At 44.0% G+C, this 27,872-nt stretch overlaps 2 protein-coding genes across 5 annotated transcripts; one reads left to right on the forward strand and one right to left on the reverse strand.

The window, feature by feature from the left end:
• The first annotated feature begins 1,042 nt into the window (after positions 1 to 1,042).
• On the forward strand, positions 1,043 to 3,725 carry setd6 (SET domain containing 6, protein lysine methyltransferase). Its single transcript, XM_079163167.1, is given in 10 exon segments — positions 1,043 to 1,113; positions 1,530 to 1,610; positions 1,738 to 1,882; positions 1,976 to 2,117; positions 2,246 to 2,440; positions 2,532 to 2,682; positions 2,783 to 2,963; positions 3,078 to 3,214; positions 3,309 to 3,330; positions 3,333 to 3,725. Coding segments are annotated over 10 exon segments (1,368 nt in total). The 5' UTR covers positions 1,043 to 1,086; the 3' UTR covers positions 3,620 to 3,725.
• A 1,380-nt stretch (positions 3,726 to 5,105) lies between these two features.
• Positions 5,106 to 27,780, reverse strand: cnot1 (CCR4-NOT transcription complex, subunit 1; the record flags this gene model as incomplete). Of its 4 annotated transcripts, none has more annotated exons than XM_079163164.1 (49): positions 27,669 to 27,780; positions 25,743 to 26,036; positions 25,498 to 25,605; positions 23,593 to 23,691; positions 23,228 to 23,296; positions 23,019 to 23,073; positions 22,149 to 22,352; positions 21,845 to 22,013; positions 21,495 to 21,621; positions 19,780 to 19,890; positions 19,145 to 19,315; positions 18,897 to 19,024; positions 18,400 to 18,640; positions 18,187 to 18,306; positions 17,787 to 17,909; positions 17,519 to 17,670; positions 17,107 to 17,257; positions 16,748 to 16,949; positions 16,433 to 16,558; positions 15,098 to 15,222; positions 14,704 to 14,990; positions 14,536 to 14,614; positions 14,164 to 14,403; positions 13,911 to 14,051; positions 13,630 to 13,809; positions 13,321 to 13,437; positions 13,114 to 13,224; positions 12,845 to 12,922; positions 12,415 to 12,592; positions 12,006 to 12,160; positions 11,556 to 11,852; positions 11,286 to 11,426; positions 10,981 to 11,085; positions 10,706 to 10,825; positions 10,256 to 10,450; positions 10,007 to 10,149; positions 9,694 to 9,802; positions 9,287 to 9,456; positions 8,933 to 9,164; positions 8,597 to 8,845; positions 8,099 to 8,262; positions 7,841 to 7,958; positions 7,610 to 7,711; positions 7,284 to 7,457; positions 7,010 to 7,159; positions 6,739 to 6,919; positions 6,460 to 6,592; positions 6,204 to 6,338; positions 5,106 to 6,062 (listed from the first exon to the last, which is right to left on the reverse strand). In XM_079163164.1, exons 2-49 carry the CDS (start codon positions 25,842 to 25,844, stop codon positions 5,984 to 5,986), a joined length of 7,146 nt encoding a protein of 2,381 aa, XP_079019290.1. In that variant the 5' UTR covers positions 25,845 to 26,036; positions 27,669 to 27,780. The 4 variants fall into 4 exon arrangements, with proteins under 4 accessions (XP_079019290.1, XP_079019289.1, XP_079019288.1 ...); XM_079163163.1 differs by having other exon boundaries at positions 14,164 to 14,412; XM_079163162.1 differs by having other exon boundaries at positions 14,164 to 14,412; positions 16,736 to 16,949.
• Positions 27,781 to 27,872: the final 92 nt, after the last annotated feature.

Below are 27,872 nucleotides of genomic sequence, written 5' to 3' on the forward strand. Positions count from 1 at the left end.
AATGTCATATATTTTTGTATCATGTGAGAGATCCAGTATTATTTTAGATAATATAAAAATGAAAGAGAGGCCGAGAGGCTTTAGTTTAGTGTTTGTGCAATTAAGTGTGATAGATGTTATAAACCATATATCTTGTTCGCTGTCAGTGTGGGACATGTGTAAACTTACTCTATTTACTGACTTTGTGACTTTGAATAACAACTTCTTTGAACTAAAAGCTTCAAGTCTGTTGTGAATGTATAGCCTTTGATTTAGAAGTCTCCAGGTTAAAATCAGGTGTTGTAATCTGCAGATGTAAGCGGTGATTTGGAAGGCTGCACAACAGAGACTAGTGGCCGTCAGTGTTAAAACAGCAGTCACAGTAGACAAACCTAATCATGCTATGAGAACAATTATTAAATTGCACATAAAACCAAATATTTATATTTGTACAAAACGTTTTTGGACACATATGACGATTGATTCATAGGTATTCCAATAATGTATGGCCTCTTTCTGACATATTTCTCTAATCTAAAATCAGGAACAATTTGCAGGCCCAATCGTGATGTCGCCCCTTAGCTTTCATTCCTCTGATTTAATTTGTTTGTTTGTACCATCACAAACCCGTAATGTCAAATGTATCTGTGTAAATGTAATATGCTGGGCTAAATACCCATGTGGCATCTTCTTTGTTTGCCTTTTGTTACGCTTCCGGGTTTCCCCTCTTAACCACGTGTTTAACGTAATATCGCTATGAATTATGGGTATTTAACCCAGGCAAAGACTTACGGAAAGTTTTAATGAAAGGCTCGAAATGTCTGTGAGGGCGCCCTCAAGAACTCTGCTATTTGACAGATGAACAGCCATAAAACCCTGTATGGACTTTGTTAGAACACGTCTTAAAGTCCACGAGCGTGGACGTTGGGAGGTAGTCCCCAAAAAAGTCAAAACGCCAGATTATACATATCCATTACTTGCCTGCAAGCCTACGTTTGGGTCACATTAAACCCTCGCTCTGTCACAGTCCGCATGCTCGAGCTGGTTCTTCACACACTCGTGTAGAGACCCAGGACCCACTGAGTCCTGAGGAACTACATCGACAAGATGGCAACCAAAGCGAAACGACCCAAGGTTACAGTTTAATTTGTATTAATAAAAAACCAAACAGTCCGTACAATGTGTCTGTGTAACGTTATGCACTAAATTTGCTACACTGCACAGTTAGTTAGCTTCAGGTGTGAGTAGTTAGTTGCTTCTGGTACATACTGATGGTACAGCTTCTGTAACGTTATGTGGTGTAAAGTTGGGTACCATCTAACGTTACTGAGCTTTCTAGCCAAAGTCATTAACGCATGACACGTTGTGTTCCAGCTGTTGGTGCTATTTATTTCCTAATTACTCGTTCACTCACAGCGAAGCTAATGTACAGCGATGACTGTCAGTGTAAATGTAGTTTTACGGTGAAACCAAGTGCTCCACAGCACTAGATCCCACGTGTTATTGATGCTTGTGTGAATGCTCTTTTTTATATATCCATGCGCCGACAGTTCGATGATGGTTCAGAGATTAATCCGCTGCAGGACTTTCTACAGTGGTGCAACAGAGTCGGCTTGGTACTCAGCAATAAGGTGTGTTACCCTGAATATGAATCAGTCTGTCAACCAGGCAGTCTATGTATTTTGTTGTTTAGGCCATTTAGTTTTTCATTGTTCAGTATTTGTCAAAAGTTTCTGAAGAAGGTGTGTCTCTCTGTAGGTGTGTGTGAGCAAAGAGGGCACCGTGGCCGAGTACGGGATGCTGGCTGAGGACAACATAGAGGAGGGAGAGGTTTTATTCACCGTCCCCAGATCGGCTCTTCTCCACCAGGAAACCACCGAGGTCTCCGTCGTGCTGAACAAAGGTGATCGTTTGTAGTGACAAAGACGCTTTAGCGAGACCGAAGCCGCCTCCGCCCGCCCGTCTGTTTGTAACCTTCTCCTTTTACCCGTCACAGAGAGCTCGTCTCTGGAGAGCTCGTCCGGCTGGGTTCCCCTGCTGCTGACTCTGCTGTATGAATACACATCTCCACGGTCCCATTGGAAACCCTACCTCTCGCTCTGGACCGACTTCAAGACGCTGGACCACCCCATGTTCTGGTAAGAAACAGATTTAAGTCCGTGTCTAAACCCTATCCTAAATCAGTAAAAAGCTGTCCCATTGCCAACCACAGGAGCAGCTTGAATTTCTAGCTTTCTCTTCAGTAATCTGCAGTTCATTCGTTCAGGTCTAAAGAGGAGAGAGACGGACTGTTGAGGGGAACAGGTGTTCCAGAGGCTGTGGACACAGACCTGGCTAACATTCAGAGGGAATACACAGACGTGGTTCTCCCCTTCATCGCCAAGCATCCCCACCTGTGGAACCCCGACACACACACACTGGAGCTGTACACAAAGCTGGTGGCCTTCGTCATGGCCTACAGGTTAGTGAGTGTGGGACAAAAGACACACGCACTCAAAAGTATGTGGATCCTCGTTGTTCCTCTAAATTCGTCCCCATCCTCCTCTCTGTAGTTTCCAAGAGCCACAGGAAGAGGAGGATAGTGAAGACGAGGAGGAGGACGAGGACGAAGAGGAGAAGGCCCCGAACCCACCGATGATGGTTCCCATGGCCGACATGCTTAACCATGTGTCCAATCACAATGCAAATCTGGAGTTTACACCGGTGAGGGGAGCCCTCAGCTCCTAATAACGATGGAACTTTTCTTGTTTCAAAACATCTGGATTTACCTGAAGTGTGAACTAACTGTGCACTCATTTCTCAGGGCAGTTTGAAGATGGTGTGCGTGCGCCCCATCCGCAAAGGCGAGGAGGTGTTGAACACCTACGGGCAGATGGCCAACTGGCAGCTGCTGCACATGTACGGCTTCACGGAGCCTTACCGGAGCAACGGCAACGACACCGCCGACGTCCCCGTCAGCAACCTGTACAAGGTCGCCACGCAAGGTGACGAGGTCGACGGATGTGTTTCGAAAGAGTTGACGAGTTGGCCGTACCACACGAGAGAAATACAACCCCGTTACTCTGTGCTTCCTCTCAACCCTCCTCTTCTCTTTGCAGGTGTTCAGTCCGATGTGGACCGGCAGCTGGCGGAGGAGCAGCGGGAGGTGCTGTGTCGGATGATGCAAGAGAAAGGAGCCATCGTCTTTGGCAAACAGGGCTGCCTGACGGACGCGGAGCTCCATACTGTGCTCAAGGTGAGACGGGAAACCTGAAAGAAAAACAACACACCAGACCACTTTTTTTGGGGATGAATATTTGAAACGCAACTCTCGCTTTGTGTATTTTCAGGTGCTGTGCATGTCAAAGGAGGAGTTGGCTGGGAGGAAGATGAGGAGGACGAGATTTCCCTCGCTTTCTCTAACGAGGGGCTCCCCGGATTAAAGGCTTCGTGGAAAAGGCTAATTCACGAAGCAGCCCGCCTGACTGTGAGGTCCTACGGAGACATGGGGGAGGAGGAGGGTGGTGTGAAGAGCGACCAGGCGTTGATGGAGGACAAGGCGGCGTTTGAAGGACTGAGCAGCAGGAAGCAGAAGGCGCTGCAGGTCCGCTGTGGACAGAAGAGCATCCTGCACAGACTGATGGAGCTCACAGAGTCATGACTCCAGCTGCAGCAGTGAGGCACACCGCTGGAGGACTTTTTATTTTTTTATCTCAATGGTGAAACTGAAATATCTAAAATTGCTGTCAATAAAGTTTTTTCCACAGTCCTTGTTTTGCACTCCCGTTAATATACACCATCAGTGTTGATACGCAAGATGTTGTAATCTGTTCATGAAATAGGGATCATTATGACTGCATCATTTGCAAAATAAATAACTTTCTATATTTTTCTAAATATGCAAATATATTCTTGCTGTGGATCAGAAACCTGAGAATTAGATTTTTCTTATTTTATTTTTAGCATATAGTAGAAATTGAGTCTTTGTGCAAATAATGCCAAAAGTGAACCAGTGCAGGTATCAGTAGCTACACTTTATAAGCAGTGGTGTAGCGGCCCACTGTCGGGCCGTGATCCGTACGGATCCCCCCTCACGATTCGGCACGCGTGTGAACAGCGGATTCATTTCACAGATTAATGTTAACCATCATCGTGTGAAGTAAAGCTTTACTGACAATATTTATCCGCCAATATTCAGTAAAATATGAAATCAGGAAATCAGCATTCATGCTTTTCTAGTCGCCGATCTCTGATAGTTTCATTTTAAACAACCAGTCAGTGTTTAAATTGACACGAGAACGAAGCGTTCAGTTACATTATGATGCGTTCAGGCTCTGTTCAGTGAAATTAAAATAACGTTATGTTCACGTGATCTCATAAAATGTAGTTTTGGTGATGAACTTGAATAAACAGTTGTTTGAAGATGTATCCACTACAACATAGATATAGAGGGAATTATGAGCGGTTTAACTTCCTAATACTGGCTCTAAACATAATACATCAGTCAAACTATTGACAAGATTTGTTTTCATCAATAAAAACATCTTTCATTTCGTTATTTGAATAGTATTTTATGAAGAATTTATTAACAAAATAAAAGGATCCCTTTTAGAACCGTTAATGGTTTACACTGACTCCTGAGTGGTTCAAATAATGTTTGGGACGTTGGCAGAAAACAAAGTCTGGAGCCTCTTAGACCAGCTGCTATAATCAAACAAAAGCATCTGTATCTGTCAATGCAGATCGTCAATGACTGGCGGCAAAATAATCAGGGATGTATAAAGTTATATTTGCTGCTTCTTATCTTATTTAGAAGTCATTCATAGTTAAATGTGCAACATTTTGTAGTCTCGAATCTTTCGTCGGCACAGCAGACCACTCAGTCCACTGGACGTACACAACAGAGCATTTCACTTTTTCTAAATTTAAATGTAAACTAACAAAAACAGTGTTTCAAAAGTAGGTCTACACATTGATTGTGATGCTGAGAAACATTTAAACCTTGCTTAGAACTTAAAGGAATATAGAAACAATAGGTTCGTAAGTAACAATATATATGAATTATGTTCATCCACTTTTGATACAGCTGGTATATCAACACCATCACATAACTCCCGTAGTCCTGAATGAACACAGATGCCTTGCAGTTTGAATGCTTTATTTCCTGTATGTACGCATACTGCAGTTAAGTAGCAAGAACTAAAGGCAAACTAGAAAGGACTACAAAATACAACACATGGACCAATACATTTACAAAACATTCAAAATGTTACAAAATGGGCTGTATTGGTCCTTCTATTGTTGTTCTTCAATTTGGATCTTTGTACAAATCGTCAAGATACAATGTCGCCATCACTTTGCACAATTTACAAGTGCCAGGGAGAGACTTCCAGAGCCAGTTTACCGTGGACGAACCATCAGCAAACCGTCTCCACCGACACGCCCGGAGTAGACCCCCCCCACCCCAACTGGGAGACTAAACTTCATCTTCCTGTCCCACTCAGAGATAAAAAGGAATCAAATGAAAGTAGCAGGCAGCTTCTTTTTTTTTTTTCTTCAATCATCTACCATTCAGCCTCTGAAAGCAACAAAAAAAAAAAAAGTCAGAAAAAAAGGTTTGTGTGGGAGGGAAGCAAACCAAGGACTTTGGTAGTGAGTGAAAATATGTTTTCATGTCTTTTACATGTCAGGATACATTTTATTCGACATGTGCATTGCTCTCCACACATCTACTCGCCCGTTCTCCCTTTTTTCCAATATTTACATCAAAGCATCAAAAAAAAAAAAGTATATTAAACAGCATGTCCCAATCCATTCTCTCCATCTCAATTCAGCCCCAGAGGGATAAACAAAAATCTAACTCCTTAGATCCGTGAGCAGTAGTCATTTCATCCACATTTCAAATGACTGTGGTTGCCAGTTTATCCAGTGCCGACAGTTTAGAGAGAGGTGAGTGTGGTGGTGGGGGAGTGAGTCAAGGCCGCGGCGTCTTCTCCCGAGGGCTACAAGCTGGCTGGTGCACCGGCTAGCTGGCACCGGTGCCCTCCATCACCTGCTGGGCCTGCTTCTGTCCCATGCAGCACTGGGCCACTGACTGGAACAGCCTGAGGGGAGAGAACATGACCATCTGTTAGAGAGCAGCAGCGCTGGGGGAAGATCAGGCGGACATCACCGCGTCATCAAAAGTCTCCTTAAGACAGCAACAATGAATGCATTCTGCCATCAACACGCCAATATGAACCTACTTCTCGATCTCGGGAGCACAGTGCACAAAGTCGTGGCTCCAGAACTTGAAGGCAGGATTCTTGATCAGCTCGATGAAGGTGATGAGGAGACCCCATGGGTGGGGCCTGTTCACTATCAGCCTCTCCAACAGAACCCTGGAAGAGATGGAGAAAGCTTGAACCGACGGCACTTTGTAGCCAAAACCTCCGCTCGGGGGCGGTTCGATGTTTTTTTCCCCCAGCAGGAATATTGAGGTCACTCAGACTCGGGTCTCACCTGGTGATCTGCTCCTGGATGGCCTCGGTGTTTGCCTCGGCGAACAGGTAGAGCATGGTGCAGCTGAAGTAGTGAGTGTGGCTGTTGGGGTAGCGCAGCTGGTTGGCGATCGCGTTCAAGAACAGGTAACGCCCTGGAAACACATGACGGCAGAAACCTGAGTGCTCCGCTTTTGTTAAGCACACATGTTGAATATCTAAATATAATGTAAACTTTCCCAAAAGCTGCTTTTAAAAATGATGTTTTTGCAGCAGTGACTGACAGAAAGCTGGTTCTTACCCTCGGTGTCCAAGTCCACGGCCAGGTTCTGGAAGATGTCCATGTGTGCAGAGTGGGTGATCGTGCTCATGGAGGGGGTGCTGCCCTTGTTGTGGATGTGAGCGATTGCCTGTGTGCCTACGTACAACACTAGAGCATTGATCAGCTGGATGTTGTAGCGGTTTCCTGGCTCGTTAGACACCTGGGAGACAAAGATTACAAATACATTTTTTTTTAAAAGCCCTTTGTTGAAGTCTAATCATTTTAAATAAAGGTTTGAGACCGCTTCTACCTGCAGGTTGCTGCGCAGCTCAGACAAGAAGGTGACTGGTGAACGAGTCTTCAGATATGAGTCCAGGTCCTTCTTGAACTGGGAAGGCATCACGCCTGTGAAGTTGGTGAGGATACGAGGCGCGATGTTGATCTCACTCAGCATGTCCACCTGCAGCCGGGGCGTTAATAAAACACGGGCTCATGAGATCAGTCTAAACAAAGCTGAAAAGCTCATAGCTTCTGCTGATCTGAGCTATGCTTTGAAACATCGGGGAATGTATAATCAGCTGTACCTTGAGATTGGGTGTGAAAGGGTCAGGGAGCCTCATATTGCGTGGAAAGGCACTGAGGATGAGGTTGCGGAGCTGAATGCAGTTGGGTGGGATAACATCACAGAAGCCGTAATGGTAGTCACACAGGAACTCTGGGAAGTCATGCAGCAGGACCAGGAGCACCCGCAGCGTGCCCTGAAACGGAAAAGAAGCAACAGATGTCAAGAGGGAGCACAGAGGTTCTGTAATCCAAACTTTAAAAACAGGAAACATTCGCACATTAACAAAAACAATAAAGAACAGTCAATACACGTAAAAAAAATGTAATTCTAAAAACGAGAGAGCACCTTGTAGAGGATTTGCATAGGTTTGTTGAGCTCTACATTCCTCAGGAACGGGGCCAGGTACTTGAAGAGATCAATCAGCAGCTGTGCGTACATGGGCCAACCCTAAGAGAAAACAGTCTATTAGACCAACAATTCAAAAAGCACACATATGGAGAAAGCAGCGACATTTACGCATCAACAACACTAAATGCGAGGTAGTTAAAGTGTGTCCGTTATCTGATTCTTGCATACCTTCTGCTGCGGAGTGTGCGCTAGCATCCTGGCGATGAAGATGCGATGGGAGATGAGTTCCAGCCAGGCGTACACAAAGCCGGGTGCTTTGGTGGGTCTCAGGATGTGGAAGGTATTGCTGCACATGAAAAGAAAAGAAAAGAAAAAAAAAAAGAAAAAGTGAGTCAAAGTGCAGCAATCACATTTGGACAGAAACGTTTAAAACATTCAGTATCGGCACCAGGCGAGCCTTTCTCTGAATGGAGGTGGCTGTCCTACCAGAAGGCGGTGAGCGTCTGAAAGTTGATGGTCTCCAGAACATGTTCGGGAGCGTTGAGCTCCAACAGCAGCATGATGAAGATGCGGTGGTAGGGCAGCTGTTGGAATTCTGTCTGACGGACATCGTGGTCCTGAATCAGCACCCCCACTACGATACCCAGCACCTGTAACAACAATGTAGGGCGCAATCAGAGTGGGCGCCAGCAGTATCTACAGAGGAGATGAGCATGTTGATGATGCAATTTCCCTTTTTATTATTACATCAGGCTTTCCAGAAGGATTCTGATACACTCATATCAAACTGTTTTAACTCAGTCGTTGAATTAAATGATTTAACCTTTCAAATCTTTGTAACACTCTTATTCCAGAATAAACCTCGTCACACACAATTTCATAACAATTACACTTCTACATTTAAGCGGACACAGACATCCCTCAAGTGTTTCGTTAGTGCAACCAAATGTTCTACGACGTGCCGTAATAGTTTCTACACAGTACCTTGTTGAGGAGGTTGATTTTTGTCACTGTGTTGGTGGCCTCTCCAGAGTGTTTGACCAGCAGGGCTATGAGCCTAACGAAGGCATCCAGGTTGTGGTAACACTTGGCCCTGATGATGGCTGCGCTGGCTGCTGGGTTGTGCTGCTGCTCGGCTTGAGCCCGATAGCTTATCTCCACGCACATTTCTGTGCACAGCCGGAAGAACCTCGTGATCAGGTCATCCGTCTTCAGGATGCCCTGCTGGTGCATCTGGAAGGAAAAAGAAACGTAAGAAAATCTAAATGATGCTCAAGGGTCCTTTTGCGGTTGACTTTAAACGGATTAAAGAGTGCTTACCTGGCCGACAAAGGCAGAGAAAGCTTTGGTGCTATCCCTGCCGGCAGCAGCCGAGTGGTACAGGTTGACCCACTCCCTCAGGAGATACTCGGCCTTCTCCCTCAGGCCTGGAGGGTCGTCATATTCTGACGCCTGTGAAATCCCAGAGTGCATCATGAAGTTGGGTCCTCCGTGGGCCCGGTCAATCATGGCCTCATAGTTGGAGCGAACAACATCCATCAGCTGGGGAAGGCTGGGAAGGAGGACAGAGAGACACCAGAGTCAGTTTTACCTCCTCTCACATGAAAGTCACTTGATTTGACTTCGCAAAATCTTAAAATGGCTTTCTCAATTTTTAACATTGCAGTCGTTTACCCCTCCGGTGCGTTGGCTCTGGAGTGTGCACAGGTTCTCATCAGAGTCTCGATTGTGTGGAAGAGGTCGGCCTCTGTGACGTGGCTGACGCTGCGTTCATCCACCAGCAGGAGCTTCACCAACTGCATGGCAAAAGCGACTGCCATGTAGTGCAGTCCATTCTCCATTGACTAGAAGAAAAGAAGCTCGTCATGGCACTTTAAATGTCTCTCAGCCAGACAACTGATTCACAGACCTATTGATCAAGGTGCACAGCAACATACAGGGCATTTGCACCTCCAGAAAAGAACAAAACTTGACACCACGACAAAGTCGTACGTAGATTTTTAGGACTGCCTAATTATTTACATCTAACCAAAACATAAGATAAAGATAAAATATCAAATGACTCCATGAGTGATGTGTACCTGTGCCAGGTGCAGGTCATACTGCTGCATGTTGACCAGATGGTTCCTGATCAGAAGCTCCACTGCCTCTACGTTGTATTTGTACTCATCACGACATTCAATCAGACACCTGCAAACAATCACAGCAAAACACACCGAGCAGAACTATTAAATATGCTATATATTTAACTGCCTTATATCCTGAAGCACGGGGAGGGGGGGGGGGGGGGGGGGGGGGGGGGGGGGGGCATTTTACTTCTTTTAAACATCCATTAAAGCAAATAACTGTTCAGAATTACAATCTCTCTTTGTAGGATTCAAATCAGTGACTCACCTGGTTATCTGCTTATTGCACCACTGTGGTCCATAGGCACGTCCATCCTGAAGGGCTTTGAGCACAAGCAGGTGGCATTCCCTGTAGCGGAGCAGCAAGTCAGCATCAGCACCACTAGTAGCGTCCAGAAGACCTTCCACAGCCTGGGAAACAGCAAAGCAAAGTTAGTAAAACAGGTCGGCGTAGATTACGTCTCCCTCGCACCATTCGGGAAGACTAGACTGCAGCCGTAACGGTAACCGCCCTAACCTTCTGCAGAAGGCCAAGTGCTGCGATGCCGTCCCTGGAGTTCCTCGCCAAGGCCACGGCTTCCAGCAGGCTGCGCAGAGCCTGGGTCAAGGGGTTCATGGCCAGGGCTGGAGGGATGGCGTGAAGGTGTTGCTCCAAGTCTGCCATGCACTTATCGTAGATCTGAGCCACGTCATCTGTGGCCCATGCCTGCTGCTGTGGACACGAGATACATAGAGACAGAGTCAACTTCTGTGGGTTTAACATGTCCTCATGTTAACACAAGAGGCACTGTCGTAGTTTATTCATTTACTGTATTATAAGACAGAAATTTAGGGTAATTGTTTTGCTCTTGGTCAAGATTGGCACAAATCAGAAAATAAATGAACATTCATGATGATTATAAATGAGAACTGTAGCACCTTTCAACCTTCCCTTTTCAGCTCTCAAGTTCTGTTTTAAAGAACTCACCTTCATGGGCTGAGCCAAGAAGCCAGTGGGTTGGGAGAGATCATTGCTGGGTAAGAAACCTGGAACGTTCCTGGCAAACTCCTCATACACAGCAAGTTGCTTCGGGTCCACTCCTCCCACCTACAACACAAAAAGTAAGTTAGTTACTGTTATTTCACACTGTGGTCCATCTGCAGATCAACAGAATCATGATCCTTTCGGACAGATCCGGTATCTGATGTATCAGTATATTGTGTTTGGACTTATTGCATTACTGGATGCTACAGCGGACTTACCTTGAGTCTGATCTGCTCAGGCATACGTTCAGCCTGGTAAGTCAGGACAACCGGATCACAATAGCGACGTCCTTCTTGGCGGGCGTGCTTCCTCAGCTCAAACTCCTGAAAGAGTTAAGTTATGAAAAACCCAATCAAGAAATTGGACACTTTTACTTTTATGGAAAACCTAAAAGATGTGAATGAAACTCTAACAAGCCCCATGCCTCCTAGCAGAGCAGTAGGCCTCTAAAATAAAACGGTCTACCAGTCTAGCCATAGTTCATGTATTGGAAACATTAATATTCAGGGCTGTGGAGTCTCACCGTGGCTAGTCTCTTGTCCATCTCAGGGCCAGCCTTCTCCACCGCTGTTTTCTGAATGAAGCAACAAGCCAGTTCACAGTTGTCTTGAGCAATCCTGGCTGCAGCCTCTTCCATCATCTCCCTCTGTTGGGGTGTTGGTGCCTGAGGGAATAAACACCTCAAGTTAAAGCAGCAGGAAGTGTACAAGGGGAAAGGTAAGACAGCTCTTAGTCTCTTCATATCTTATGGAACACTAGCGATAAAGGAGCCCTCGTGTTTCATTCAGCGTACCCTCAGTGCAGCAGCAAAGCTGTTCTTAAGGTTGGTGGCGATGCTCATGAGCAGGGGCTCGCGGCAGGTAATCATGGCCATGCCAGCGGTCAGGTTTCTCATCATGTGGTGGGCAGCCACACGCATGCGGGACTCCTCCGAGTCCAGGGCAAAGTCCTTCCTGATGATCTGCTCACAGGTTGTCATGGCGATTTTGATAGAGCGGTCCACCACAGGGTGCACCAGCTCCTGAACAGCTCGCTCCACCGACTGCCGAACGCACTGCTTCAACTGGGGATGGGCCTGTAGAAGCGGGATCTAGAGACAAGACGGGGAGGCGTGACAGAAAAGTCAAACAAAGACAATCAAAAGGATAAAAGCAACAAGAAAACATTAAGTGTGTGCATCGCATGTTTCCTCAAGTGTAACGATGACTTCTCCATCAGTGGGTTGCAGGTACTCAACACTTACGTTGACATTTATATTAATGTGTGGAGCCAGGCCTGCCAAGGCATACACGTTGATGTCGTGGTAACTGAACTGTGGGGTCGGGGGCCCGGTGGTTGTGCAAGCGGTGGTGGTGGCAGCAGGGGTTGAGGGAGGGGCTGCAAACGGAACAAAGTCTCCTGTTGGTGACAAAACAAACATTTGATTAAAATCAAATAAGACAGCTGGTTATTCAGACAACATAAACAGCAAGTACACATAGGCAACAAAAACAAGCAGTACTGAGCTTTTTAGCATGACCTTTTAAAAAAAAAAAAAATGTCAAAGAACTTCAAGTAGTGAAGACAGACCTGACATGACAACAGGAATAGGTGATATGACAAAGAAATCAAAGAAAACAGCGCAAAGTTCAAAGTAAATATGGAGCATCCACCTGTGCTGACAACTGGCAGCATCTCCTCTGGAGGCTTTGCCTCCTTCTTTGGTGCAGACAGCTGCTCCTCCAGGCTCTGAAGCTTCTCTTTGTCCTTCAGCAAGGTCCCTGGCTTGAGGTCATTGATGTCCAAAGACAAGTTCTTACACAGAACTTCAATCTCAAACTTTAGGTTGAGCTGCAGAAAACAAGAGAAAACCATGTGAGACGCAATCACAATTGTTCAGTTTCAAAAGATGTAAATGTAGTCACTGGTGAAAAATGTTTATTTCTATGATGGCTGGGATCTAGCTGGGTAATCGTTAGCAAGCAGACATTCTGTTTTGGAACATCATATCTGGTACCAAAACAATTCTTTTTAACTAGGATTTAGACGGACTACATTCCAAAGAGCTGCTTGGAGTTGAGCACAGGAAGAATAATGTTTTACCTTGAGGTCATGTTCTTGATGCAGCTCAGCGAGAACATTCATGATGGCCATGGTCCAGGGGTTCTGGGGCCTGAAGATCTACAACATCAGAGACGCACACATTAGTGAATCCACAGAACCTCAAACAGTGGAATCGGGTAAGCATACGGACTGTGTGTGTAAAAGTTACTTTTAACTGAAGTAAATATGCCAGCATGACTACTTGTCAGTGGTTTGAGGGAATGTCAACGGCATGGAGACGCCTCTCAGTCTGAACCTATTTTACTAACCATGCTTCGTAGACTGGACTCCAAAACTTTGGCCACAAAGGGAACGACATACAGTAGCTCCTGCTGGCCTTTAATGTAGGCTTCCAGTAGCAGAGACTTGACTTCCAGATCCTGGGAAAAGGAGAAAAAAATGTCAGCCAACTCGAAAGCAGACAGATCCACCACGCAATGAAACAACACTCCAAAAGTAATATTACAAACACTTACTGTGTAGAGGATAGGCTTGTTTTTGGCCAGTGTAATCATGCCTAACCAGTGGCCCAGGTTCTTCAGCAGGGAGCGATCAGAGAAGTTGGCAGCTGCCTTGTCAGAGGTCAAAAGAACCTGAAGACATTTAAAAAAATTCAGGGATGGGAGTGTCAGTATTTAGCCAATGTTTCAGCCCTCTTCAGTGTTGCTGGGACTTCAGAAGTCAATATCATAGTTATAGTAGGCAGTAAATAAGAAAAAGAACAAGAAATGTATGCTTCTGAAGACTTTGAAGCCCTCAAGTGACCATCTTCTCATCACTCTTACCTTGATATTCCTGTAAGTCTCATTGAGGACCATCTTCACAAACTCAGGGTTCTTGAGCGTGTCCAGGAAGTTGGAGTAAAGACCGTGAAAGTTGGGCTCAATGCTGACACGCTTCATCACCAGGTATTGAGACACCCAGGGCATAAACTCATCCTTCACAGTCTCTTTCAACTCCTCAACCTGAAAGAAAAGCGTAAATGGATTACATTTCTTTTCTTTTTAAAGTTTATTTTACTGATACGGTTGTTGAGGTAGTAGTGTTGTGTCTGTTTTCACTCTACCTTCTGTGTCATGTTGGACTGGGAAAGGTTGTTGAAGATGAAAGCGATCTTCTCCTGGACATTTTCTGGAGGCTCTACAATCCTTTCTGTTTGGTCAGTGGCCACCAGCAGGGTGTCAATGTTTGTTGTGTTTATGGAGGGCTGCAGCAAGGAACAAAAATAAAATTGTATCCAAGTTTCACATGCAGAAAAAAATAAAAAGGCATTGACAAGGCACATAACAGGGTGTATGGACATTAGCAAAGAAACTCACGGGCACATCCTTCTTGAAGGTGCTGGGTGTTGGTCTTGTGATGGTAGGCGTCTTGGCCACCGTGGTCGTAGTCGTCGTGGTGGTGACTAGAGTGCTTGGCTGACCTGGCTGTGGGACCTTGGGGACACCAGGTTGCTGCGACTGGGCCTGGACTTGTGCCAGTGCCAGACTGCCAGGTGTGGTGATGGAGCCTTGCATCTTCACCGGAGGGTCCCGTGACTGTTGGCCATACTCGATATACTGCACACACAGGATATTGAAAGAAGCAGAGCGCGATTTTATTTGTCTATATGTATGAATGCCCTTCGCGGGTCATGGTTGAGACAAACTAAGCCTTAAAAATGCTCATTTAAATTAAGGAAACCTGATTACCTCTTGTAAATGGTGGGGAAATTGCAAGAAGTGGGCAATTGAAGCCAGGTGTTGACAATATTGAGGATAGTCCTTTAGTCTAGAATCATGAAAAAAAGTTGTTATTCGGAGACAAACGGGACTGTTGGTACATTAATACTCATTTTACAGAAGAAAACATTTCAGTACCTGTTTTTAAACCTATCTAGGGCGGCAATTCCAAAGTAATACATTTTGGATCCATAGGGTTTTCTTAAGGCTTCAAGAACATATCGGAGGGCCAAGCCCAGGGCCATGTAGGTGACGAGACCTTTCTCGATAATGCCACCAAAAAGGCAGGCCGTGATGTGCAGCTCCTTGTCTGGGTATTGGGGGAAGAATCGGTATTCCTCAAACAAGTTGCGTAGCATGCAATTGAACACCTCGCGCTCCCGCTTGATGGTCGAATCCTTGAACCTCTGCAGCATCTCCAGCACCTAGGAGGAGAACAATGATGTAGTGGGAGTTAACAACAGTACTCACTGGTGGGTTTGATTTGAGTTAGTGTTTTTGGCACAGACGAATGAATAATATCACTACGTACTTCATCCACAGACATGGTGGGGTGAGGTGGGTGGTTGTAGATGCGCTGGAAGTAACTGTTTGCCTCATCGTCTATCTCCTTACTAAAGTGCTGGTTTGCCTCGGGCCACACCTGAGAAAGGTCAGCTGAGGAAAAAAGAACAAACACTTTAATGAAGACTGTCATTTGCTTCAATGTGGTAATCCAAGTCATTGATTCATTAGTTAACATTGAGAAGTCAAGTGATGAAGAGAATGTGTTTTAACAGAAGGTGGTTAGAACTCTTTGATGCTTGAAAGCATTAAAGTGGGGCTGTCAGCATAAGCAGACACTGAATGGAAGACTGATCTGCATATCTTCTGTGATTAACCAATTTGGTTTGAAAGTGAAATCATACACCCAAATGTTTACAATGTGCTAAAAATCACACGAGTCTTTTACAGGCTCTTGGTAAATACTTCTGAAACTTTTCTTGTAAACTGTAATTGAGAGTAGAGATGCAGGGATTGCAAGATTTTCTTTCTCAGAACTATAATTGACAGCAAGGCTCAAGACTACATTTTCACCAATGTCCCGAAAGAATGATTTCTACTGTCCCGAAATCAGTGTAATTCTTAGTGTTATCCTTTTACGTTGTCATTTGCATAAAACAGACAATTCAAATGATTGAAATACTTGCACCGTGGCATTAATGGTTTTAATGATGTATTTTAAGCTACTTAGAGCTTGTGTTCCCTCTCTAATATCTATTTCATACTGCTGTGAAAACATCTCCTTCAAAGAGTTTATTCAAGTTTCTCATAAAAAACTAGATTTTTCTTTGAAGTCATAGCGTTAGAATATACTTTCGTCTAATAGTCATTTTACGGAGTAGGTTGAGAGTCAATGCATTAACGTTAGCTGATATTTCAGTTATAAGCAGGACTGTGCTAGAAAGACTCCGTGCTCTCAGCAGATGAGTCAGTTTATCTGAGCAGCATTCATGAGAATTAAAATATAATAAGTGTCTGATTAAGTTAGTCGTTCCTCTACGACTTAGTTGTGATAAATCGCGAGCGTTATGTCTCCTTCATTAACAAACCGACGATGTGTGTGTGGTTGTGACGTTACCGTCTGTGCTGCTGTTTGTCTTTATTAAACTATCATGAGGTACACGTGTGTAAAAAGGGAAATATGAAACTGATCAGCACGTCACAGATCGGGTTTTGATCGGCAGCCGATTAATCAACGCATCTCTATTTGTGAGGCACACTAAAGTGCAATAGATCTAAATTACGAATCATAATCACTGCAGAGGAAACACAGTAGTGAGCAGCGCAGAGCACCGCCACTACCAGTTACAGGCCTTCATCTTACTCTGTTGAAAGGTGGGTGGGTTCAGGCCTGGTGTGCTCATCTTCCTGGTGCCAAAGGGGTCCGTGTTGACAGTTGGCATCCCCAGACTAGAGCCAATACCAGAGCCGATGCCTGTGCCCAAGGGACCTGAGGGTAAAGTAAAAACACTTAGCAACAGTGTAACTGCAACAATTTGTACTCGTCTCATTTCTCAATGAATAACAAAGACGAGACTAAACTATGATGCAATATGACGTGTTGATTTAGGGTGAACATATGTCTTGGTTGTTTGTGTTAAAGTGAAAAAATAAAATAGCATAGTACCAGAGTCCATACCAGGGAGCTGCGAGGACAGGCTGCCAATGCCCCCAAACGGTGTGCTGGGGTTTGGGTTGGTGAGTGGTGGGAAGGCCTTTGCTGGGGACTGAGGGTTACTGAAAGCTGAACTCAGTGAGGTTGGGAAACCCTGCATGCTTTGAGTGTGGGAGGGGGCTGTGACCCCCAGGTTCAAGGAACCCATGCCGGACAGGGATTCCATCTAGAGAAGAGCAAAGGAGGGAGAGAAAGACAAGAAAGAGAATAACAATAATTCATTTTGAGTGTCTTTTTTAGCAATTTAGGAATACGAGGCGGTTTTGAAAACGCATTACAAAGTTTGTCCGCAGAGGCATGATGTGCCTATCATGTGAAGATACCTGTACAGGAGAGATGGCATCCAGGCTGCTGGTGCTGGGGGCACGTCCCTTTGGCATTACCCCTGGTGGTGGTTGTCGGGCTTTATTCATTACATTGCTGCAGTTGGCAACCATGGTCAGGATCGTCTCCGACAGCTCCTGGGAGACGTTCCTGAGGAAACAAAAGTGAAGGAGCTCTGATGTTAGACAACAATGTATGGAAGGTTAAGAGTGATGGTGTCTATAAATAACTATACTGCCATAAACTACACATGCACATCTCAAGACATGGTCAAAACACCATGAAACGCAACTAAAGCTGGGCCTCACTTTAACCTTTTTATTGTCTAATGTTGTCAGTCTTGCTCAAACAGGTTTTTAAAAAGACAAACCAATAGTACAGTGATGGGGACTAAGCCACATAACATCTCACCCAGCACAGGACTGCAGGCAGGCCAGCATGGTGGCTAAGGTCTCCGGGGGCAGCTGGGCGCTTTTGGGCTGGTCCTTGTCTGGGGCCAGACCCCCCATTATGGATGGGCAGCGCCTCTTCAGGAATGTCACACACGCCTGGATGAAAGGCTCCTGACAAAACACAGAATGATTGTAAAATACAATGTTCTCAAATTACAATGACAAACAAGAACACCAACAAGCTTGATTGATTTTTTTTGTGTACGTACATGAATTGGAAGACTTACCCCATGCTCTCTGATTTTGTCAGTCAGCCATTTATCAAGTTTGAGGTATTCACGGCGAGAGGCAAGTGCAGCGAGGTCAATAACAAAGGCAAATGGAGTTCCATTCAGCAACATCGATAGAGACTGCAGGGGGGAAAAAAACACAGTGGTTCATTGACCATGATAATCATACCTATATATAGGATAAAGCAGAGACCACCACAGGATACATGACCCTTTATCCTCCAATTTGTTGACTAAAAACACATGGAAGAACATTATTTAATGCAACAATCAACTGTGCAACAATCAACTGTGCAACAATCAACTGTGCAACAACGCTATTTCTCAATTATTCTGCTTTAGTTTGAAGGTGTTTAAGAAGTCGCCAAGTGTGATCATTCCGTCTATTCCGACAAACCTTCAAATCCTGGGCCACATCGAGGATGCGAGACAGCTTGGCCTGGTCATACTGCTCCCCTCTCATGTACCACTCGGCCATTGAATGCATAATCAGCTGACGGATGGAGGGAGACTGTCCCTGGAAGAATAACCGCCAGGTATTATAAGTACACACACAAAAAAAAAAACAGGACAAAAACATGACTTCAAATCAACAAGCATTAACACCAACCTGTCCATGCCAGGCGTAGTGCAGGATGATGGCAGAGTTCGGGTGGTTACCCAGAAAGATGGGCATTAGGGTAGAGATGAGCTCATGGCGCAGTGTGTGCCAGGAGGTGGAGATCTGCAGCAAGGCCAGCACCAACATGTCTGGACAGTGCTTGATTGGGAAGCTGAACAGCTGCTTCACCTGCTCATACTGTCCCACCTCAGATAGCCGAAGCAGGCTCTCCACCAGGTCCAGACTTTTCCTGTTAAGAGTTAAGGGCAGTCAGTGAAACACACTGTAGCTTCATAACAGCATCGGCCCCGCAACTCCTTCAATTAATCAACAACTGAACCATATTCAGTGGGTCAAACTACACCTCTGAGCATAGAACAGGGTTTCCTACAGTATCTTATAGCGATCAGATAGAGATAATACAAGTCACCATTCTTAAACATATTATCACAGGATATATTTGATGCGCTAGGTGAAGCAACAGCCTTCTACAACAAGCTCCATACCAGGTGGCAATCTCCCTGTTGTCATCCTCAGGTGGAGCCTTAAGGATGTCAATGGCAACAGTGTGGCAAGGGTAGTCTGCAAAGGAGAACACTTCTGGGCCCATCAGGGAGTGCTGAATGAATGACAGCTGAAAAAAACGAAACAACGCAATCAAGACACGTAAAGAGGCGATACAAGGCTCAACCATAACTACAATTAAAACACATGGAATCAAATCATCGTGATGCAGACATTGTTGGCCAGTCACCTGTCCTTCAGCGTGCTTCCATGGCCGATAGATGAGATCGACGGGAAAGACCTCCATGCCCAACCCCCTCTGAATGCCATACACGACGATGTGCAGGCCTTTGCTGTCCCGGATTATAAAGCCCGCGTGGTCCAGCTCGTACGTCACCTCTTTGAAGTTCAGGTTGGGATTCTAGGGCACAGACAGAAATCCACAATTGAAAGCTTCGCAGGCTTTTCAAAGTAATCTGGTACCAAAAAAAACACTTCTGTAACCTTCAGTGTCAGATTTATAACAGGCTAGCGCACGTATTAACGTGTGTACTGATGCAGAATTTGACTAAATGTAGTTCCAGAGTGACACTATAAAATGCTGGACACATGGTACTCTGTAGTAATCTGGGAATTATCAAGGCTTTGTGAAAGGATTATCAGACTCGCGGCTGTTTAAATGTAATATGATGGGGAAATTGATGGAAAATGCTGAAGTGGAGTTGACGTGCAAATTTGGTTGCAACTGCACATCGCAATCATTCTCCCCACTCAAAACGGTTTAGATTTTAAGAAAGTGTCGTCAGTGGCAGTTTGTGGAAAATAAAAAGATAATATACAATTGGCTGTACATTTTCCTGATAGAACAATTGAGTTGACACTTACCACTTCTTTCACGATGTCGATGAGAACCTCGACATTCCACGTGTGAGCCTGCGAGCCGTCGTTCTTGTCCTTACCGTCGCTCCAGATCCCACTTCCTGGAGCAGAGATGGACTGTGGGAGAAATAAATGAAAATGTAAGCTCTGGCTTGCTAAAAGGCTAAGAATCCCAAAACAAGTACACTAAATGACCACTCATCTTTATTGGACATAGTAAAGTCATTGAATCAAATGACTGAAAACACGAGTGACTCATATTACACAGGCATTATGAACCAATTCTCCAGCCCTACAGAGCTTTAGTTTTTCTATTGTTAAGAGATTGTAGAAAAATATGAAAGCATAAAAGTATAAACATCACAACATAACTTGTTTACACTTTTTATAACCATCATAACATATAAACTGTTTTATTTCATGATAGAAACATATAGCCTGCTTCGACACTTTATGTAACAGTCACTTGAGCCATATACAGTGCTTCTGGTTCCATCAGGACCAAACCAGTTACATTCTGTTGCAGGATGTCTCCTGTATGTGATTATGGGAGGTTCTAGCCTCAGAGTAGCATAAAAGCAGCAGTGAAACTGAGAGCAAAGAGGCTTCACCCTTAGGGGTGACTGGAGTCCCTTCTGCAGCTTTCCCCCCCCCATCTCTAGAGTCTGGGATAGACTTGTTTAATAGACCCTTAGGGGTCTTACCCACTCAGAGGTAGAATAGAAGACCCTTTGTGCACTATCAGAAGACAGCATGAAGAAAAAAGAAAAAAACTCACAGCAAGAGCTGACAGAGAGCCTGATAACAGTAGGGTTATTAGCAATAGCACCACTGAGACGGTTTCATTGAATTGAAATTGTTCTATGTGATTGCTTTGGAAAAACGTTAATAAAACAACAGCCTTACCATTTGTAAGTGACTGGATTCAACCTAGAGACTCTGTTTTGTTTTTTTTTAGAACAATTTGACCCTCTTCCCTTTCCGTTAACCGTGTGATACAGAAGTGACGACTGACTACCGGAGGAACTTAAGGCGAGTACCCTGGGTGAAGACTTTGCAGTGTTAGTCATAAAATGGCAATAGTAAAGTACAGACGTTCTACATAACTATTTATACTGGGTGTTAAGAGTTACATCCTACTAAGAGCGGCTAGGGCGTAGCCATACAAGACTCTCAGAAAGACAATAATTCCGAAAATCCTAACGATTTAGCTACGGGGTGAGATAAAAGGCCTACGGTATTGTTCCGACACCTCCGTGAGGAAACTAAACCACGCTGGTCAGACAGCCGTTAGGAGTGACCACTGTGTTAGGTGCGCAAGCTTGTCCCGCTTTCCTCGGGGCGGGATCCGTTCACGCCACACTATTTAAGTCAATGTGACGTTTGCTGTACGTTTCACATAAAGCTATTCCCAACCAAAGAGCTCTGATTAACCCACTGTCACTACCTGCCCAGTATATCCAGGTAGCATAAAATCAATCAAAGACAATTCAAATTGACCCTCCTCCTTTTGTAATGTCTCGATATTTTCTGTGAAAGTAAGTAAAACCCAGACTAGGCAAACCTAGTTTCAACACTTCACATGTAGACCTATTGGTTTGTGTGTGTGAACAGAAATGGACGTGTTGTCTTCTCCTTTGGTCCATATCGAGTAAACTACAGTGAAGTAGTCAAGTGACCTTCGACTTCGGGCCGCCCTTGCGTCACACAAAGCACCTCACCTGTAGCGGGATGCCATCGGTTAGGCCAGAGTGGGTGCGAGCCATCATGCCCAGGACCCTGGCTACCTGGCTGGCGGTCACCTCTCTCACCCCATACTGGAGGATTATGTTTCTGCACTCATCCAGACTGGAGGGACAAAGGGACGGGTCAGTGCGGACCATCATCTTGAACATTCACATGTCATTTCAAATCACACTGATATTGTATTATTGTAAAACAAAAACTAACAACTGGGCATATACTTCGATATTTTTTTTAAACTTCTACTGATGCAAAACAGTTGATGTTGTATGTGACAGCACATTGAATGTGTTGTGGGCTTAGGTTAGAAGAATTTAAAGTAATTCACCTAGCACAGAAGATGTAGCCAACTTCTTGCATGAATTCTGCAAGAGAACTCTCCATCATGGTCTTAGCTAACTCTCCCGAGTCCGGCAGGATCCTGTCCATGAGAATGTCCCGTTTTTCAGGGTACAGCAGTGGTGCGAGCACCACAGGGCAGCGCTCCTGGGGAAAATCTGAAATACAAAGTTAAAAGAAATTGTGGCAGCGCAACATTGAAATACAATTTAAGTCTTGACAAATGCATCTTCAACTGTGGCTATCGATACGCTCGAGTATCTGAAGAACAAGTTTGTGTCGATCCGCCATACCTCGGCAAAGTGTCTTGAGGAAGGCGTCAATCTGCTCTTGCCCTACCCCACTGGCTCCCTTCTGGCCAAAGAGTAGATGGGAGAGCAATAATTGCAAGACCTCTATGGCAATGTCTTGGAAGCCACCTTCCTGGTTTCCTCCGAGATCCGCGTCAACGTATGACCGCAGAAGGTCCGGAAGTTTCTGCTTGATGAACTGCGCGGCTGAGAGACAGTTAAAAAACAAGTTAGTGAAGCACAGGCTGGCTTTTCTACCATTTCTTCTGGACTGATGAGCCAAAGTCATACTTCACTTTAGCCACTAACACGCCATTGGCCTTTATAGACTCTGCATGTTTAACCGAGTGGAGAATTTCAAATCCTGCTTCAATCTACGACTCGTCAGTATTTTACAGATTTTATCCTCGACAGCCTGTAAATGTATTTTGTGGCGTCTATGAAACTCAAAACCTGCATTTAGAATTACGCCACGCAACGTCGACGTGTGCGATGCCTTGCATTTATGATCATTGAGTTTATCAATTTGCTGGTGCGACAAAAAAAGAATGCCATAGTGCAGGAAAGGAATATGTTCAACTGATGTTCAACATCAAAGTTTTGTTTTTAAGAGCAAAAGGATGTTTTTGTGCCACAAGTTTCAGCCAAGTTTTCGTCCAAAGCCACACAATTAAAAGGGCGTGGCAAACTGTGCCAAACTAGTGTTTTAACTTTAAAAAAGTCAGACTTATCAGCAGTAAGTTTACTATTTAGAAGTGTTTTGATGACATTTAATACTTTTAATTAACATTCAGAGTTATACTCTATACAAGAGGGTTTCAAACCATCTTTGCTCCAGGTTCACATACGTCAGGCTCTACCAGATTTACTTACCAAAACCACGAAGGTCTGCGTTGCTGGAGTTGAGCAAAGCAAGTCCAAATATCACCTGGAAAATCATTAAAGAATTTAAAAATTCATTCAGTTATGTTTTACCATTTCAGATAGACTTCTTCAGGTTAAACATGTTGATATTCAATACTGGCTAACTGCCAAACGTACACCATGTAGTGTACCATTGAAGGTTGGCAGAGCTGGCTTACCTCTTGGACTTTGCTGAGCTTAAGAACTTTACTCAGTTGAGTGAATAAATGGGCCGATGGCTTCAAACTCTGAAAGACAGTTTAAGTATATTATATTACATATCAAACATATTTTCAATGTTTATGAAAACCTGCAAAATGTCTGTCCACTCATGGGAGTCTGAGTTGATGCCTAAGTTGGTTACAGACCAATATGTCAACTGAAAGCCAGTGCATTTTTCAGGATTTTTCATTCAGCCAATTGTAACCTAGGACTACATGTTCTTGCTTTCAGTTGCAAGTCTTAACTCAAGTCTTGACTGTATCTATCAATACATTCTGGCTACAACAGCAATACCACCGACATTCTAGCATCCGCTTCTTACCTTCTGGTAGTGCAGGGGATTGTCAACGGCGTAACACAGAGTAGCGATAAAGTTTGGCTTGGATATCAGCGACACACACTCCTGGATCAGAAACTGTGTCTTGGGCAAGTTGAAAAGCAAAACGTACCGAGAAGAAGGAGAGAGACAAGAGAACAGAGGGCAGGTGAAGAATAAGATAAGACAGCGAGTCTCTCACGAGCATCAATATGAAACAATAAGCGGTATTCATAATCACAATGTGGGACAAACAAACTATTAAGACTGTATATTAAAGAATCTGATAACTTTTTTAACTCTGTAAAGTTTTTCCAGTCATCAATCTGTAATAAACACTGAATTATGTTTATGCCGCCTATTCAAATGTTGGGGTTTAGTGTGCATAAGGGCTTAGAAGAAGATAGAAGTGTATGGTGGCTATCACATGACTTGTTGCAACGGTTTTGGGGTTGATTACAGGCGGAGCTGATCTTGTCGTCTATTAGCAGCTTTACAATTCTACTACTGCCGACAAGTTTTATTGTCCAATAATCTAGGTTTTGATAGATTTGTAAGTGTTGATTTTTAAATGTAATTTGTGTGAGAGAGAATAGAGCAAGACCTGCAGCCCTGTAACTAAGACCACACATTTCACTACATTTGTTTGAGGGAAATGTAGAGGAAGATCTTAAGTATCAAGCACAACCTTTTATTAATAGAGTACAATAATGTTGTATTTTCTGTAACTAAGCAACAAATCTACGTCCCGTCTACACTGGCACCTGCATGCGCAGTGTACCTGAATGGTTATGTGATATTTAATTTCAGTCTTGTTAGCATGGTGGGAAATAATTTTTAAGTACAACTCATTAAGTCTCACTACAATGAAATAGCTACCATGGGGAATAACATCGGCACATGAATACAATTGAGTTCATTGGTTCCACAAGACACTCAGCTTTCCAGACAAATCCAATTTATGCAGTACCAAGATTGTTTAGGAACCCTACCATGCGGAAACAATTTAGAATAGGCTAAAATAACATTTCTACTGCATGTACGAAGATGCATGGTTGTTGGCCCTAACTGCATGGAATTAGCATTTAGTGGGCATGTCTGGAAAGGGGAGACTCGTGGGTACCCGTAGAACCATTTTCATTCACATATATTAAGTTGCGAGGTCAAGGGAGGCAATAGGGAGGAAATATCCCAAAAGCTAAATGCTTTCAGAGCAGAGAACAGTTGTTTGCATCCAGTGATTTACAAGCACAGTCTCGGTTTACCACACACACACACACACACACACACACACACACACACACACACACACACACACACACACACACACACACACACACACACACACACACACACACACACACACAGGGCTAAACTGTCAAATTGGGCCAGCTGTAAAAAGAAATTGTAAATTATGCTTTCAAATGAGCATCCCAAAGAAATCAGCTGGCCTTTTGCAAAAGTGGGAAGAATAAATAACCAACCGAAATAACGTGTCAGCACGTGTCCAACTTATCACATCTTGTATTTTAATAACACTGAATGCTAACTCTTTTAGTGCATGACTGCGGCTGGGTATATGAGAAATGTAGAAGTTTGTCAGGCTCTATGATCAGTGCTCTGCTCATCTATAAGTGAATGTGACAGATGTAACGTAAGACGTGCCAAATGTTTGTTCCAGGACAGCAATTAGGTCAATATGAAACCATTTTTCCTTGAAGTTTCAATATCATATTAGTACAAATTTTACTGTAAACTATTCATCTAGTTTAAAACAGACCATAGGGGGGGAACCTGTAAAAAATACTCAACTTCCAAGAGGGGAGGGCCAACAACATTAGTAACAAAATTAAATTATTAAAAATAAATTCTAAAAAACTAAATATAAATGCATCTCTAATCAAAAATTACCTGGTGAAAGTCCTTGCCACTGCTTTTACCATCGCCACTGAAATCCACATGAGAGAAGAGACAGCGTAGTAAATGCCTGTCTGCCTCAGGGCCGTGACGATTTACAATCTGGGAGAGCACAGGCAAAATATCCAGAAGATGTGAACACAAGCGGATATTTTAGTACACTTCACAGATAAACTTACAGATATCTGTTGACTAATGTACAAAAAAAAAAGAACTTCGATGTCTTTGTTACCACTTACATGCTGTATTTCTTGCTGGCTGGCTCGGTAGTTTTTCTTTGTTAAATTGTCCACCAGATAGCTGATTTGAGACAAAGCCAGCGAAAGCGAGTCAAGATTCATTGCTAGTTGGGGCGGAAGCAGGCGGCCGAGCACGGCGCAAAATCACCATTATTCCCCTTTAGTCCCTCAGTGATAGGTTAATTCTGCTCCCTCCCCAAAGGTGTAAAAAAAGTGTTGGCTTCCAAATAAGTTTTCCGATCAGTGGGTCCTGGTGCTAAGTAGAGTCCTTCAGTTTAAAATCAAGTTCAGCATCTGTAATGAAAGGACAAACAAGTTAAAAGTGGTATTGTTTTACACACACAATACGTTTTGCAATAGAAATGAAAGAAAAAACAATATAAAACAAAAGGATGAATTCCTATGCAAACAGCCCTAAACATTGAGTTCTGTAGTTTTACTTCCATGCAGGACAATATTTACACTCAATTGGAACCACACAATCCTGTGACAGGATTCGAGGCCTACGTGCATAACAAACACAGAGTGCAGTGAAGTCTATTTTAGCTGGACATTTATCTGCTAATACATCCCCAAACTACGGCCAATACCAGTTAAAGCTAGGTAATTTAGAACGATACCTCGTCTGATATATTGTAGTTATGTAAACATGCCGTGCCAATAGCTCGTACTAGGCCTCGACTGCACCCAAATATCTGGAACAGAGATTGAATGCTAACGTGAGTTAAGTTGCTCACCGAACTGACCAACTTTCCGCTTACAATAGCACGATAACTGCCGCGGGTTTATCATCCAATTCAGAAGTACAGAGCATTAAAAGCAGCTAGCCCGCTATTTCTGACGACTAACGTTAACGGACAGAGAGTTAAAACCACCCACTGAAACAAAGAGCAAGCTAATCCGAGTTAGCAAATGTTACTAGCAGGCAATCCGAGTAAATTTACAGTTTACCTAACGGTTAGCATCGTAAACCCACCAGACATCCTAAATGAGTCCATGCTAAGTCACTGAATTGATTTAAAACAATACTCAGGTGCGAAGTGGGTAAACCTAGCGTTAGCCACGTACTTTAGGCTAACATTACCATGACGCTGATATACACTTGCTGGGGGAAAAGTTTGAGTGAACGTTAGCCAACATGTTTACAGGATAAATACGCTAGCGTTAGCATTAGCCGTGAAATCCGCTACACTGTAACTAGCTTCAACACAGTTAATGGTATAGTCGTATATATATACTCGTCATAATTACTTATCTGTGTCCATATCTAACGTTAACCTCTGTGAAATAGCACCAACTCCGGTTGGCTGAGAGCTAATGCTATCAAGTTAGCATTTACGTTAAGCTAACATTAGCAACATGAGCCCGTTTCAAGCTGGTTTGAATGAATCGGCAAAACCAACTAACGTTGTGTTTCCTGATTATTTATTACAATTTTTTAAGAGCCATTTTGTCTAGCTAACCGTGTATTAAGGTTTCGAGATAGTTACACATGCCTCTGCCATGAGCGTGAAGGCCTCGTATTGCGGATGGATGTTTGCGCGATCGTGCTACTGTTAGCAGTAACCTTGTTAACGTTAGCTTCTTTCTACGGGCACTGACTAATGTCTGGAACCGCTAAGATTATATGCTAGTTGGAAACGCAAACTATCATGTAACGAAGCGTAAACGTTACATAGAGCCAACGTCTCCAGCGAAAATGCGACTAATGTAATTATAGAGAACTATGTTACCTACGTTGCACGAAAAACGTTGCTAAATTACAGAAATTACGTTTTTTGATGTGACCAATATGACAGCTGCTTTTCAGCAAATAGACTACCCCCGCACTGCTGGCTAACGTTCATCTTCCGTATCAACATCGTTGTTTATGTGTTGTATATAATTCGGTCGACGGTTGTTCACCAACTATATTTTAAATCTCACCGTGCTCCCAAGAAAGTGATTCAGGTTTTCATCCCTTCTTGTTTCGCACAACAAACTTGACGAAATGGAAGGGTCGCTGTGCCTCCAGTTCAGTTTGATTTTCAAAATAAAATGGCGACTGTCACCGCCGCGGCGCGGTCACGGCTGGAGATGAGTGCGTGAGCTTATCCGCGCGACTCAAACACAAGGTGCTCGTCAGTAGAC

Source organism: Pholis gunnellus (genome assembly GCF_910591455.1).
Source record: "Pholis gunnellus genome assembly, chromosome: 7".
Lineage (NCBI taxonomy): Eukaryota > Metazoa > Chordata > Actinopteri > Perciformes > Pholidae > Pholis > Pholis gunnellus.